The sequence below is a fragment of the Barbus barbus genome (assembly GCF_936440315.1).
Source record: "Barbus barbus genome assembly, chromosome: 31".
Lineage (NCBI taxonomy): Eukaryota > Metazoa > Chordata > Actinopteri > Cypriniformes > Cyprinidae > Barbus > Barbus barbus.
The window spans coordinates 24,148,507-24,163,180 of record NC_136759.1 but is presented as its reverse complement, the minus strand read 5'-3'; the positions used below and the strand labels follow the sequence as shown (position 1 = coordinate 24,163,180).

The window sequence follows — 14,674 nt, the reverse complement described above, 5'->3', positions numbered from 1 at the left end:
TTACTGGATCTGTTTCTGGAGCACAGCACCATCTATTGATCAGCTTTTACTTAGTTGCAGCAGATGGTGAAGAGCATTTGACAAAAGCAAGGTAAAAAATAATAAAAAGTGACCGAATACTTTTTATATCACGCTTATTCAGTTCATTCTTAGTTTCTTTTTCATGCATGTTTTCCTTTGTTTGTATTTTACAATACTATGCAATGTTTGTTTTTATAGCACAATTTAAAACATGTGCATGCACACACCTTTTACAAAACAATTAATGATTTTTTGACCTTTTTTTATTTATCTGTTACATGCAACAAATCATCAAAAATTATTAAATGTGAAATGTGTTCTTCTTTTACTAATTTGTAGGGTTATGCTTCCCTTTCATTACAAATATGCCATTAAACCGTCTACATTATAAAATATGATCCGTCATCATTAATAACTAGTCACTGGTTACTGGATTCTCTGAGATCGCCTCCTAACGGAGAATCATTAACATTGCGAAACAAATACCTACGACGTACGAAGGCATGGACTCGGTTACTGAAATTAGATAAATGCTCCGAACCATTGATCTAAACTGTACATATCTACTGTATGTAACACCTATATTTATCGAGTGCTCTTATTTGATATCATAACGCATCCCAAAAACGATGTTCGCTCATAGCTTGTAGAGCTCTGGTTTGTCCCTTCACAGCCGCCATAGAAGAAGAAACAAACATGGCAGCCTCCTTGTTGGTGAGTTTAACTGTTCTCCTGCTTACATAAATATAGTTTATTGATGAAACAGTGGCAGGTGGCTTGTTTCCTGCAGAGTAAACGCCAGAGTTTTACACGACAGTTGGTTCATTATATAGTTAAAGTTACTTGCAAAAGAGTAACAGTATGCAGCATGTCATTGCCATGTTTTTAGATCATGAAAATACGCCGTTCATTGAATTCGGAATTCCTGAACTTTAATCGAATTTAAAAAAGATACAGAAATAAAAAAGTGAATTTAAAACGGTAAAATAGAAGAAGAAGAACAAAAAAGTTCCAAGTCTCATATTTAGTATTTTTCATTTGCATTATTAAATAGCCATAAACCTATGAAATAAAACATGGTATTCTATGTTGTTTGAAATGTCACCCGTAGAAATGAATTAAATTTATATTCCAACTCATGAATTGAAAGGGAGCTAATTGTTCAAAAAGCCCTTATAAATGTCACGGAACATTAACATGGCAGTCATTCCTTACCATTGTACAGGGGCTGGACAAAATCTTGTGAACTGGTCAATTTAATATGTTTTACCACCATTTGCCTTTAATTCAGCTTCCAACCTTCTTAGAATAGATTCATATAACTTTTTAGTGGTCTCCAGTTGATTGTCATCTATCAGAACATCTGACAGTTGCTTCAAAGATGTATGTAGGAGGGAATCGGCCTCACTCTTTTCTTCAGAATCGCCAATAGTGGTTTAGTAATACTCAGGTCAGGTGATTTTTCTGGCCAGGGCAAATGTTGGAGCTCATCTTGGTGCTTCAGCTGTCCAGGTATTACATCAAACACCATATTTTAGCATCTTAGCATTGGTGCCAGTGATTAGAATTTTAGAAGTTGCAGCTCTTTCATGGATGTTGTTCTCTGTGCTCGTTTTTTTGTGGAAATAGGGTATTCGAAAAATGAAAAATTGAAAGTTGCTGTCATTTTGCTGCAGTTGTTGTTGTTTGAACACAATCCTGCTTAGTGTTCGATGGGTCGCTATCATTCAATTTCGGTTTTCGCCCATAATTGCTATACTTTGTGCACACAGTCTGTTGTGTTTAAAACACCAAACAATTAGGCTGTTAAGGTTACAGATGCTCCTGCTAAATGTGCTGACAAAGCACCTGTTTCACCCCATGGCCTGAACACATCTTATAATAGACTCATATGCAACCTAGAGATTATAGACAATGAAAATATAAATATATGTATAAGTCGTGGCCTAATGGTTAGAGAGTCGGACTCGAAATCCAAAGGTTGCGGGTTCGAGTCTTGGGCCGGCAGGGATTGTAGGTGGGGGGAGTGAATGTACAGCACTCTCTCCACCCTCAATACCACGACTGAGGTGCCCTTGAGCAAGGCACCGAACCCCCAACTGCTCCCCGGGGGCTGCAGCATAAATGGCTGCCCACTGCTTCTGGTGTATGTTCACGGTGTGTGTGTGTTCACTGCTGTGTGTGTGTGTTCACTGCTGTGTGTGTGCACGTTGGATGGGTTAAATGCAGAGCACGAATTCCGAGTATGGGTCACCATACTTGGCAGTATGTCACTTCACTTCTTATTATTTTGTCTAGCCCCTGTATGTATTACTGTACCATGATAATACCATCTGTGTGCCAACATGTCCTTAAGTGACAAGAACTCGTTTATCTTTTTTAGTAGCAGCATGTTGTAAATTATCTTTATGGCTTTGTTTTCCAACTGTCTCTTTCGAAAGTCTCAAGCCATGAAAAGATGTTCGGCTCACACCTGTGCTGCTGTTGCTGTCAGGAGGGCTTTGAGTTCAGGTGCTGCCACTCCATCTGTCTTCACCAGGTTCTTATTAAAACTCAGTCACTACTTCTATGATGTGGAGAACATTTTGGATTGGAACAACTGGTTGAGGTCACAAGCGGTCATACGCAAAAATAGGTAAGTGTCAGTGCATGTGTTGATTTGTTTTGTCATATTACTGTATAGAATGTTGCACTGTAAACAATATACTATAATAGAGTAAGACTATAAATGGCTCTGCTAACTGACAACTAATGCATTGAGATTGCCTGTGACAAGAAACTGTTTTTGTGTCTGGATGTTGTGGTGTCCTGTGCTCTGTATAGTGTCTCTATAATCAAATAATGTCATTTTTATTTATTTGCTTATTTATTTTTACTGAAATGTTGAGTTTTTTTGTTTGTTTTTTATTTATATATATAGGTTATTTGGTTATGCACAGAAGAATTTTGGGAAAAATGTTGCAGCAGCCTATTATATTCTGACTCTCAGAGGGAGCCTCAGGTAAAAATCATCTTTTTAAAAAAAATCACACATTCATTAATTGAATGCACCTTTTATGATTTTTAAGCCTGTTTTTAAAATTCTGAATTAAACCGAATTGAGGTCAGAAGTGTCAGTGATTCATAATGTCCTGTTGTCATAATGAAGAAAAAAGAATACAATTCTACAAAAGAAAAAAGCAGGAAATAATATATGTAACCCTGGACTACAAAACCAGTCTTAAGTCGCTGGGGTAAATTTGTAGAAATAGCCAAAAATACATTGCATGAGTCAAAATTATCAATTTTTCTTTTATGCCAAAAATCATTAAGATATTAAGTAAAGATCATGTTCCATGTAGATATTAAGTAAATTTCCTACCATAAATATATTAAAACTTAATTTTTGATTAGTAATATGCATTGCTAAGAACTTCATTTGGACAACTCTAAAGGCGATTTTTTTTCAGTATTTTGATTTTTTTTGCACCCTCAGATTCCAGATTTTCAGATATCTGTATCTCGGCCAAATATTGTCTGTACATACATCAATGGAAAGCTTATTTATTCAGCTTTCCGATGATCTATAAATCTCAGTTTCTGAAAAATTTACACTTAAAACTGGTTTTGTGGTCCAGGGTCACATATTAGAGAGAACCCATGCGGTCAGTAAATTCTTAAAATAATAATTCATGGTATTTTTATTTTCCAGAACCATATGAACCCCCACTTTTATATGTCATTGATCCTAAAATGTTTATGGACTCATTCAGCTTCTTACTACCTACTGCATTGCCTAAAGGGTTTAGGTAGACATTGTTAAATTGGCTCCATCGCGTAATGCTTGTGTCTCTATAGATTTGCTGGCCAGTCTGAATGGTTTCGTCCAGACTCTAGAGGAAGATTCAGCTATGACTTCATGAGCACACCTGATGCACAAATTGAGGAAGTGGATCTGAGTGGCACCCTAGTAAACCATAATGGACTTGAAAACCTTGGTAATCTACTATTGTTGTATTTAAATATACATTTGTTGCATGAACTGTCACGTGTCTCTAGATGACTTGGCCTTTGACCGGTCAAGTCCTTATTTGTATTTGCCGCCAAGCCAAATGATGTTCTTGTCCCCATCTCGTCTGTCACAACTCATTTTGTGAGTTCCAAATCAAACCCATGCAAAATCATGTTTTTTTTTCTGTGCCCCTTCTGTAGATTCCGTTTTCAAACAATCAGAGTTCTGATAAATGCTCTGAGATATTATGATATCCTTGGCCTCTCCTGGAGCATTGTTTATTTGCTTTGAAAGCATCTCATAATTTCATTGCAGTTTTGATGAACGGTATAGAAATAGACTGAAATATGCCACACGTCCTGAAAAGTTAAGTCAAATATTCCAAGCAGACCATGGTGGCTTTATATACGGCAAAAAACCCTCTCTCTCTCTCTCTCTCTCCATGTAAACGATTGGGATATGAGCCAAACTAAAAAAAAAAAAAAAATGACAAAAATAAAAAAATTTCTTAAGATTTTTTATTTTTTTATTTTAGGTAGTTCTTATCTTCCTTATCACTGATGTATGTTCAATTTTCTGTTGTTCTATATGTTAAATTTGATGCTACAAAAACTGTGTGGCATCATGGTTGCATGTGGGAGAATGTGCAGGACCTTGATACCGAAGTGTTACCTTATGATCAATAATGCTCAGACTCTGGGTCCAAATTATATCATTAGTGCAAGATTACAGAGGCTATTTCTAGGACATTTTGGCTTCATTTTTCTACGTTCTCATCTTTTTTTTGCAGTCCATCCATAGACCACAGAAAAGCATTCCCTGAATCTAACAGGAAACAAAGAAAGCCTATAATAAATAATTGATCTCACAGCTGCCACTAAAACATGTTGCTGAGGTGCAATTTGTTCCATGGCTCACACAAACAAATCGTCTCTTCTCAGTGAAACAGAATAAACTTCAGACTCTCTCTCTGCGAGGATGTCCTGAAGTGGATGACTGGTTCCTTGCAAGTCTACATGTCTTTGGAGAAAGTCTGGTGGAGTTAGACCTGTCCCACTGCTCTCGTATCACTGTGGGAGGCCTCGCTGCATTACAGAACCTCAGGTAATTTTCTGCATTACAGAACCTCAGGTCTTTACTTGTGTCTTATATATGCATTATCTGGACAAACTCGATTTTTGTTTTCAGGGCGACAAATTACCCAAACATACATTTCATGTTTTTGAAAATCTCATATTCTGTGTTATTTTTGTCCCTCCACCCTCAGAAAGCTAGAGCGGCTGGACATTTCCGGCCTTCCACGGCTGCAGAATCCAGGCCTGGTACGGATTCTATTGGAGGAAATGCTGCCGCACTGCCAGATCACTGGAGCTGAATACGAGCAGGGCCTGATCCAGCCAGACAGCCCAGAGCAAACAGAGGACCATCACGAAGCTTCCACACACACTGGACTTAGACATCTGTAAACTATGGCCTGCTGACAGTGGAGATTCTATATTATTGTTCGTTAAAGTGCTGTGCTCATGTAAAGGCTATCTTTCTGTTTGTATTATGTAAAATACATTGTTTCAAAACAATGATCAAATACAGACACAATAAATATTGATGTTTAATATGCAAGTTGAGAACGTGTACTTAAATTGTATTTATTAAATATAAACTATATCAGGTTTTCTCAACTCTGGCCCTCGAGATCCACTGTCCTGCAGCGTTTAGCTCCAACCCTAATCAAACACACCTGAACAAGCTAATCAAGCTCTTCAAGATTACTAGAAAGGCATGTTTGATCAAGGTTGGAGCTAAACTCTGCAGGAAAGTGGACCTCGAGGGACAGAGTTGAGCACCCCTGAACTATACTATGCTACCATGAAAAAGACAGGTGTCAAATCTGATTAGTCAGAGAGTAAATCCTGTAATTGTTTTTATGGAGGTGTGAGGATATTGGATCAAAGTGTTAGAAAGACTGATGCACAGGAAAGGTGGATGAAGAAACCTGACGAATATGTAAACAATGTATTTTCTATCGGAAAAGGAAAAACCTGACGTTGCTTTTTCTTAAACTGTTACATTAACGTTGCCTTGAAAGACATTTTGTACAAAGTTTCCACCCAGAGGATTTGGTTAGGTTACAAGCTACGAAGTGCAGAGAAATATTACCCCTGCGTCCCAATGTGCATACTATTCACCCTATCTGCCTTAAATAGTAATAAAAATACTACTACCACATAGAATTTAGGATGGATAGTGTGCACATTGGGACGCAGGCTACGTGGAAATAATACAGAATTGTGTCTAGAAATCCGAACTGGGCGGGGATTAGTGGCCCGGAAGGTGTCTCTAATTGGTCAGGTATGATAAATAAACGTCCTGTTTTTTTTGTTTTTTTTTTTTACATATAGTTAATTTTTGCTATTTTAACTAATTGTACAGTGTCATTCAGGTGTAAAATATATGTCTGCACACAGCACTGACTGCAATGCATTATCATGCGATACCTGTTACTTTTCTCATCGCTGTTAGCAAGGACCAATCACAGTCGTTTGTAATCGCTGGGAAACTTTTTTTTTTTAAACAATTTTATAGACATTGCAACAGCGGATTTTTATTTGCATACCAGGTACCAGTCCTTTACATGGATACATTCAAATGAACATACGATTAAGCCTATAAGTTTCTCCTGTAAAATAAAAATCGTCTTTTGGTTTGAATGCGAATCAACGGAGGACTCGGCTCCTTGAGCCTCTATAGCGCCCCTCGAGGAACCCGTATGTTCCTCAGGAACATTTACATTAGCCACCCAATGAAATATTAGCGACGCACACAAGCAATAAAACACTGTTGTTGTCATCTCTTAACTTTGTGTTTTGGGATTTTTAGTACTGTTTGAAAGCGGATAGATGTCTGAAGGTAGTATTATGCTTGTGCATTTGTTTGTGTGGGTGTTATTATCAGTTAAGTTAGCCTTTAGCAAAAGAGAAAGATAATTGTGTATTGGAAGTTCTTCCACTGTTTATGTGACTGATGTTAGCTGTTATGACATTCCCATCAGTGTGATATGTGTTATTTTGTCCTGTAGAGGTATCTAAAAGGGCAGAAGAGGAGGCTGACACACCAGATCTCGAGGTAAATATAGATACAATTGTGAGTAAATTTTATAACCGAGATGCACAGAAGTCTATAGATATAAACATTACACGTAAGATATGAGCATAGCATCAGACACACATTAGACTTATCATGGACATGTACCATAGTAATACCATTGTGTTTGTGAGACTTTCACAAAGCTAATAACATGCTTTGTTTAGATTTTTTGCACTTGGACCATGGAAGTGACATTGTATTCTATGTATTTATCAAAATACCATGTCTTAACCATTTGACTTTACAGTAATAGTACGTTATTGTTGTTATTATTTAGTATTTACAATTATTTCATAAAAATACTCTAACATGTGCCAATAATTTTAAAAAGGCCAAATTTTAGATGATATATTAGCTTGTTCTAGTGATTTTTTTTTTTTTTTTTTTTTCATAAAACAAATGTATGTATAGGAAATGCATATGTTACGTGAGATATAAACACAACATATGTAAATGTAGTAAACATCCACCATGTTCAGCACACAGTAAGCCACCGCTTTATATTATATATTGTTTTGTTACACTTTTCTGCAGGGTCAGTCTGACGACAGCAGCGACGAGGGCGACGCTTCAGGAGACACTGAGAGTATGTGTCAAATAGTCGGTCTTAAAGTACGTTTAAAGAAATCATGTGATCTAAGCTGAAGTTAGATGTGCTCTTTTTCAGTGGATTTCCTGCGCAGTCTCTTCTCACGAACTCTTGGCCTGAGTCCTGGAGAGAAAGTCTTGGATGAGCTGACCCTGGATGCGGTCGCCCGCTATATCCTGAGTGGCAAATGTGAGTTAACTTCTCAGATGAGTCCAGTCTTTAAAAGTGAAGTGTGTTCAGTGTTAAAATACGTTATTATATTCAATATGAACTGCAAAAAAAGCCACTTGTAGGTCGGCTTCCTGTGTAAACATTGTGATGCTGGTAATAGTGCTGCTGTCAAATGATTAATCGCATCCAAAGTTTTTATTCACATAATATATGTGTGTGTACTGTGTATATTTATTATGTATATATAAATACACACATATGCAGTATATATTTCGAAAATATTGACATGCATTTATAATTTAAAATATTCACATGTAAACAAAAACGTTTATTCTGGATGCGATTAATCGCGATTAATCGTTTGACAGCACTAGCTGGTAACATATTGCACCTTTTTGCAGTTATTTTTGAGTCAACTTAGTGAGATGCCTTTCAGTAAGCTGGATGTGTCTGACTGTCTCAACAGGCAAGAACATTATCTGTATGGTTGGAGCTGGAATATCTACATGTAAGTAAATCACTTACCATAAAAACCATTTTTATTAAACTAAGCACATTGCTTTTTCAATAGATCATATCTTATTTTTCCTTTTTATATTTAAAGACCTCTTATATTATTATATGGTCCTGACTATTATTATATAGCACTTCTCGTGTTTGTTGCCATTTTATGATAAATCGCAGTTTTCCTCAGCTGTAAGTCACTTTGGATAAAAGCATCTGCCAACTGAATAATTGTAAATATTATCATGGCTTTAATGTGTAATAACACTATTAATTAACCCTGTAGTCTCTTCCTCATTTAGCTGCTGGCATCCCAGATTTCCGCTCTCCTGGCACTGGTCTATATGCTAATTTGCAGAAGTACAATCTGCCTTACCCAGAGGCCATCTTTCAGATCGACTATTTTAAGGTCTGATTGTCATTCTGAAGAAAAGCTACAGTGTCATTATTTGTCATCTAAGAAGACAACAGCCAAATTTGTCCTTCTCTCTCTTTCCAGAAACATCCAGAGCCCTTTTTTGCTCTAGCCCGAGAACTCTACCCAGGACAGTTTAAGGTAGTTTATTAATTTTTTTCTGACATACATGGGTCACCAATGAAATTCTGTTAGAAATGAAATCAAACCAAAAATTAGAAATCAACAACTAATGCATATTTCATTTGCCAGCATAGAATATGCATTACTAACAAAAGAGTTACTTAAGATGCATATTTACAGAAATGCTGGCAAACCCTCCACTGTGTTATGCCACATTGCATTATTATTTATTTCACACATATTACATGCTCTTGTCTTGTCATGAGTTTGATAAGGCACCACATACAAATAATGACACATGCAATACTGTGTTTGTGTTACATGCTCTTTGGTTTCTTCAGCCCACAGTCTGTCACTATTTCATGAGGATGCTGAAGGACAAAGGTCTACTGACTCGATGTTACTCTCAGGTAAGAGACTGTTTTTATGTGTCATTTTATGCTATTATTGAAAAATAATAATTATTGTCTATGTATTTTATAACATGTAATTACTTCATATAATACAATTATTATTGTTATTTTTTTAAGAATATCGACACTTTAGAGAGAGTTGCAGGTCTGGAAGGAGAGGACCTGATTGAAGCTCATGGTACATTTCACACCTCTCACTGTGTGAGCTTCCTGTGTCGTAAGGAGTACTCCATGGACTGGATGAAAAGTACAGTAATGAACGCTGAAATTTCTCTGTGCTTTCTGTTTTAAACGAGATGTGGGAAGATTCACATTTCATGTATTTGACTCCCAGATAAAATTTTCTCTGAAGATATTCCTAAGTGTGATTCCTGTGGGAGCCTGGTAAAACCTGGTAAGAGAAATTATTTCTAAGAATAATATGTTATTTGATTTAAATATGAATTAGTCATTTGAATAATTTTTGGCTTCAAGGTCTAGTTCACCCAAACATTATGTCATTTCAAAACTGTATGATTTTCGTTCTTCCTTGAAACACAAAAGATATATGTGACCCTGTCTTAAGTCGCTGGGGTATATTTGTAGCAATAGCCAAAAATACATTGTATGGGTCAAAATTATCTATATTTCTTTTATGCCAAAAATCATTAGGATATTAAGTAAAGATCATGTTCCATGAAGATAGTTTATAAATTTCTTATCGTAAATATATCACAACTTAATTTTTGATTAGTAATATGCATTGCTAAGAACTTAATTTGGACAACTTTAAAGGCTATTTTCTCAATATTTAGATTTTTTTGCACCCACAGATTCCAGATTTTCAAGTCAAATATTGTCCGATCCTAACAAACTAATCAACGGAAAGCTTATTTATTCAGCTTTCAGATGATATATATGACTGGTTTTGTGTACACGTTCCCAAAAAGAGTTGCTCTTTAGCATAAATATAAAATACACAATAGTTGAAGTCCATACTGGCTATATGAGATCATTCATAGTCTTCTGAAACCATATGCGCTGACAATCAGTCCAAAATTAATTCCAATTTATTTTTTCACTTACCACGCATAAATGTTGCTTTCTTAAAAACACAATCAAGTACATAAATGCTGCTAACATATTATTGTAGCCCAGTTTGTGCTGTTTACAGTGTTATTAGACTTTAGCCATTTGTATTTTTATATGCAACTGAAAAAAGCACAAATGTCAGGGCATGTCAAAACTTCTCCAGACCCCCAAAACACCCTCAGACCCCAGGGGGTTAAATTGATTTCATTGGTGACTAGCCTGTTCTTCATTATTAAATTAAATAATTGATGTAATTAAATTGTGGATGTATTTCTTCTTCTTTTTTAGATATTGTGTTTTTTGGGGAGAATCTGCCTGCCCGGTTCTTCACTACCATGAAAATGGTGAGGATTCAGCTGATCTGTTAAGGTCAAACTTCCTTTTCAGTCGGTCCACGTTCTCACTGGTACTGTCATTCTACCGCAGGACTTTCCTCGATGTGACCTTCTCATCATAATGGGCACATCCCTGCAGGTTCAACCATTTGCATCACTAGTCAATAGGTAAGATTTTTTTTTTTTCACATTTTCTGTGCTGATTCTGGAGGAAATGCTGTGGAATTGATGTAGATAAGATTTTTTAAGGTAACTATTTAAATTATATTTAACGTATATTGCAATGATTCTGCACAAAATATGTAGGTCTGTGATTATGACGTTTTTTTATATCTCTGACTCATTGTCTCATCTGCAGAGTATCAAACAGCTGTCCTAGACTGCTCATCAATATGGAGAAAACCGGACAGGTCTGTAGCTGAATAAATGTTTAATCATTATAAACATTTTAATAAAACAAATTAATTTTACAGTTACATTTTTGCATTGTTTTTTTCCCAAACAGTCAGAATTTGGCCAGGGGGTATTTGGTTTTGGAGGAGGAATGGATTTTGACTCCGACAAAGCCTACAGGTGAGGCCTCCAAGTATTGTATTGTTAAACAGTTTGGTTTGTTTAGAACTATTCACAGGCATTATGACTTACTGACCAAAAAAGAACACCAAAACTCATCCTGACATGATTCTGATTTTACAAATGGCACAAATTGTGCCATTTGTGTCCCCATGACTTACTATTTACTGTATATAACAGGATGCTGAACTTGGTTGCATTATGAATGTAGCTCTGTTAACACCGTATAAATTATTCAATAATTTTATTAATTTTATCTGAAATATATAAAATATTGTGTGAAAGGCCCTCAAGTGTGAAAACACCTATCATTAAAATAATTTTCAGTCAATTTAATGCATCGTAAGTGAATAAAATGTTCAAAAAACAATGTTTTCCAAACTTTCAAAATGGTGTGAATATGCGTACAGGTGTCAGTGGGGTTTGAGAGATTGTATTGATTTTTTTATTAATTGTTCACAGAGATGTGGCTCACCTGAGCACCTGTGATGACGGTTGCTTGGCTCTCGCAGAACTGCTGGGCTGGAAAGTAAATATAGGCATATTCACTCTCAGATCATTTCAGACATTTTATTTGGTAACACTTTATTTTAAGGTGTTACATGTACTTACTATTATAATAACAGTTAATTATGCATAATTACATGCATGTAACCCTAGGCCTAATCCTAACCATATAGTAAGTACATGTAGTTAATTAATATTACTTTGTATGTAAATATATAATTACACTGTAACAAGGACACCTTCAAATAAAGTGTAATCTTTTATTTAAATCCGTAACATATATATTTTTTTCCTTTCTTGAACTGTTTGTTGCATGAGATGTCACCACTCTTGTTTCAGGCAGAGCTGGAAGAGATGGTGAAGTGTGAACATGCTTTAATTGACAGCAAAGATGCCAAAACGAAAGACAAGGAAGCCAATCAGAGCTCCAGAAGCACTGGGGCAGAGGCTGGAAAGAGTGACAAGACAGAATAACCATTCACAGCATGAAGAGGCTGTCTATGTAATGCACTCCACGTCTCGAAGCCAAGTCTGGCCTTCTCGAGTCTATTGTCGATCACATCTTTCCGTTTCTCTGAGCTACTGTGTCTCTCACCTGCCTGTAATAGCAATATATAGATAAGTACAGAAACCTCACAGAGCTCAGACAGGAACGGCGAGACAGACGGCAAACACTCTCGCAGGAACATGGTGTTATGCTTGGGCCTTGAGGTGGCTTTGATTAAAAAAAAGTTTGTGAAACACAACTATGAATAACAGTGCTTTAAATGTAATATTTTAAAGTTGATAACTTATTACACTTACACTTTATGCTTTATAATATGGGTCTCATTTTATCCTGCATAAAACAAAAGTGTCTGAAGCCCAGATTCTCGTTACTCTAATGCACCTGCAAGTGTTGCGTTTGAGTTTTTTGTCATTCTCATAATTGTGATTTTCTTTTAAATTATTAAGTTAAATTTAAGGTAAATTAAATTACAGAAATGTACAAAAGGATGTACAACAAATGCTACCATGCTGTATAAATATTTTATTCTTGCACTACATTAATGAGAATTGCATTTTGTGCATTATGATAAAGAGAATTTACCAAAAAAAAAAAAAAATCTGCTTAATTCTTACCCGGTTTCATGAGATTAATCATAATACTAATGATGGTTTACGATCTTTTGTCTGACCTTGTCAAATCAGATTTTTTCTTTGTGCAATTATTTGTAGATTTTAGTATAATGTTACATTTTTAAAAGGGTTAATGAATGTTTCTTTTAATGAATTATTAATGATCTCTGCATTATACTAACTATTCAAATAAATAACAAATAAATAGTTCTCCGTTGCTTATTTTTGGTTTGGAATGATATCTACACATATGGCTTCCCAATGCAACCTTATGAGCCCAAACCACAATGAAAGATGAAACCTTCAAGAGTTTTTGTACTGTGTATGCATGTGGTGTGATTTTGTCAAAAGGCATTAAAATAGTTATTAAAAAAAAAAAAAAGAGGATAGTTTGCTACTGGATGCCGGTTAGTCAATATAGCATTCCAGCCATGCTAATATACAGTGGGTACGGAAAGTATTCAGACCCCCTTAAATTTTTCACTCTTTGTTATATTGCAGCCATTTGCTAAAATAATTTAAGTTCATTTTTTTTCCTCAATGTACACACAGCACCCCATATTGACAGAAAAACACAGAATTGTTGACATTTTTGCAGATTTATTAAAAAAGAAAAACTGAAATATCACATAGTCCTAAGTATTCAGACCCTTTGCTGTGACACTCATATATTTAACTCAGGTGCTGTCCATTTATTCTGATCATCCTTGAGATGGTTCTACACCTTCATTTGAGTCCAGCTGTGTTTGATTATACTGATTGGACTTGATTAGGAAAGCCACACACCTGTCTATATAAGACCTTACAGCTCACAGTGCATGTCATAGCAAATGAGAATCATGAGGTCAAAGGAACTGCCTGAAGAGCTCAGAGACAGAATTGTGGCAAGGCACAGATCTGGCCAAGGTTACAAAAAAATTTCTGCTGCACTTAAGGTTCCTAAGAGCACAGTGGCCTCCATAATCCTTAAATGGAAGCGTTTGGGACGACCAGAACCCTTCCTAGAGCTGGCCGTCCGGCCAAACTGAGCTATCGGGGGAGAAGAGCCTTGGTGAGAGAGGTAAAGAAGAACCCAAAGATCACTGTGGCTGAGCTCCAGAGATGCAGTCGGGAGATGGGAGAAAGTTGTAGAAAGACAACCATCACTGCAGCCCTCCACCAGTTGGGGCTTTATGGCAGAGTGGCCCGACGGAAGCCTCTCCTCAGTGCAAGACACATGAAAGCCTGCATGGAGTTTGCTAAAAAACACCTGAAGGACTCCAAGATGGTGACAAATAAGATTCTCTGGTCTGATGAGACGAAGATAGAACATTTTGGCCTTAATTCTAAGCGGTATGTGTGGAGAAAACCAGGCACTGCTCATCACCTGTCCAATATAGTCCCAACAGTGAAGCATGGTGGTGGCAGCATCATGCTGTGGGGGTGTTTTTCAGCTGCAGGGACAGGACGACTGGTTGCAATCGAGGGAAAGATGATTGCGGCCAAGTACAGGGATATCCTGGACGAAAACCTTCTCCAGAGTGCTCAGGACCTCAGACTGGGCCGACGGTTTACCTTCCAACAAGGCAATGACCCTAAGCACACAGCTAAAATAACGAAGGAGTGGCTTCACAACAACTCCGTGACTGTTCTTGAATGGCCCAGCCAGAGCCCTGACTTAAACCCAATTGAGCATCTCTGGAGAGACCTAAAAATGGC

General features: G+C 36.6%; 2 protein-coding genes across 3 annotated transcripts; both read left to right on the top strand.

Annotated features, from left to right (window-relative positions):
• Positions 1 to 72: 72 nt before the first annotated feature.
• On the top strand, positions 73 to 5,636 carry dmac2 (distal membrane arm assembly component 2). Of its 2 annotated transcripts, none has more exons than XM_079386927.1 (6): positions 73 to 91; positions 2,463 to 2,656; positions 2,942 to 3,022; positions 3,859 to 3,998; positions 4,954 to 5,116; positions 5,280 to 5,636. In XM_079386927.1, exons 2-6 carry the CDS (start codon positions 2,472 to 2,474, stop codon positions 5,476 to 5,478), a joined length of 768 nt encoding a protein of 255 aa, XP_079243053.1. In that variant the 5' UTR covers positions 73 to 91; positions 2,463 to 2,471; the 3' UTR covers positions 5,479 to 5,636. The 2 variants fall into 2 exon arrangements, with proteins under 2 accessions (XP_079243053.1, XP_079243052.1); XM_079386926.1 differs by lacking the exon at positions 73 to 91 and adding an exon at positions 486 to 735.
• Positions 5,637 to 6,770: 1,134 nt separating this feature from the next.
• LOC306850952 (NAD-dependent protein deacetylase sirtuin-2) lies at positions 6,771 to 13,344 on the top strand. Its single transcript, XM_079386933.1, has 16 exons — positions 6,771 to 6,919; positions 7,089 to 7,135; positions 7,691 to 7,742; positions 7,824 to 7,934; positions 8,383 to 8,424; positions 8,723 to 8,829; positions 8,920 to 8,976; positions 9,300 to 9,368; positions 9,489 to 9,618; positions 9,706 to 9,765; positions 10,731 to 10,786; positions 10,869 to 10,945; positions 11,136 to 11,187; positions 11,283 to 11,350; positions 11,813 to 11,879; positions 12,197 to 13,344. The coding sequence occupies exons 1-16, from the start codon at positions 6,910 to 6,912 to the stop codon at positions 12,329 to 12,331; spliced, it is 1,140 nt and encodes a 379-aa protein (XP_079243059.1). The 5' UTR covers positions 6,771 to 6,909; the 3' UTR covers positions 12,332 to 13,344.
• The last annotated feature ends 1,330 nt before the right edge of the window (positions 13,345 to 14,674 follow it).

What these genes read in the sequence shown, in the direction of transcription:
- dmac2 (XM_079386926.1), top strand. An exon ending in GCGGTCATACGCAAAAATAG is followed by an intron (nt 2,657 to 2,941) that starts GTAAGTGTCAGT and finishes TTATATATATAG; the next exon opens with GTTATTTGGTTATGCACAGA. An exon ending in ACTCTCAGAGGGAGCCTCAG is followed by an intron (nt 3,023 to 3,858) that starts GTAAAAATCATC and finishes GTGTCTCTATAG; the next exon opens with ATTTGCTGGCCAGTCTGAAT.
- LOC306850952 (XM_079386933.1), top strand. An exon ending in TGGGAGCCTGGTAAAACCTG is followed by an intron (nt 9,766 to 10,730) that starts GTAAGAGAAATT and finishes CTTCTTTTTTAG; the next exon opens with ATATTGTGTTTTTTGGGGAG. An exon ending in TTTGCATCACTAGTCAATAG is followed by an intron (nt 10,946 to 11,135) that starts GTAAGATTTTTT and finishes TCTCATCTGCAG; the next exon opens with AGTATCAAACAGCTGTCCTA.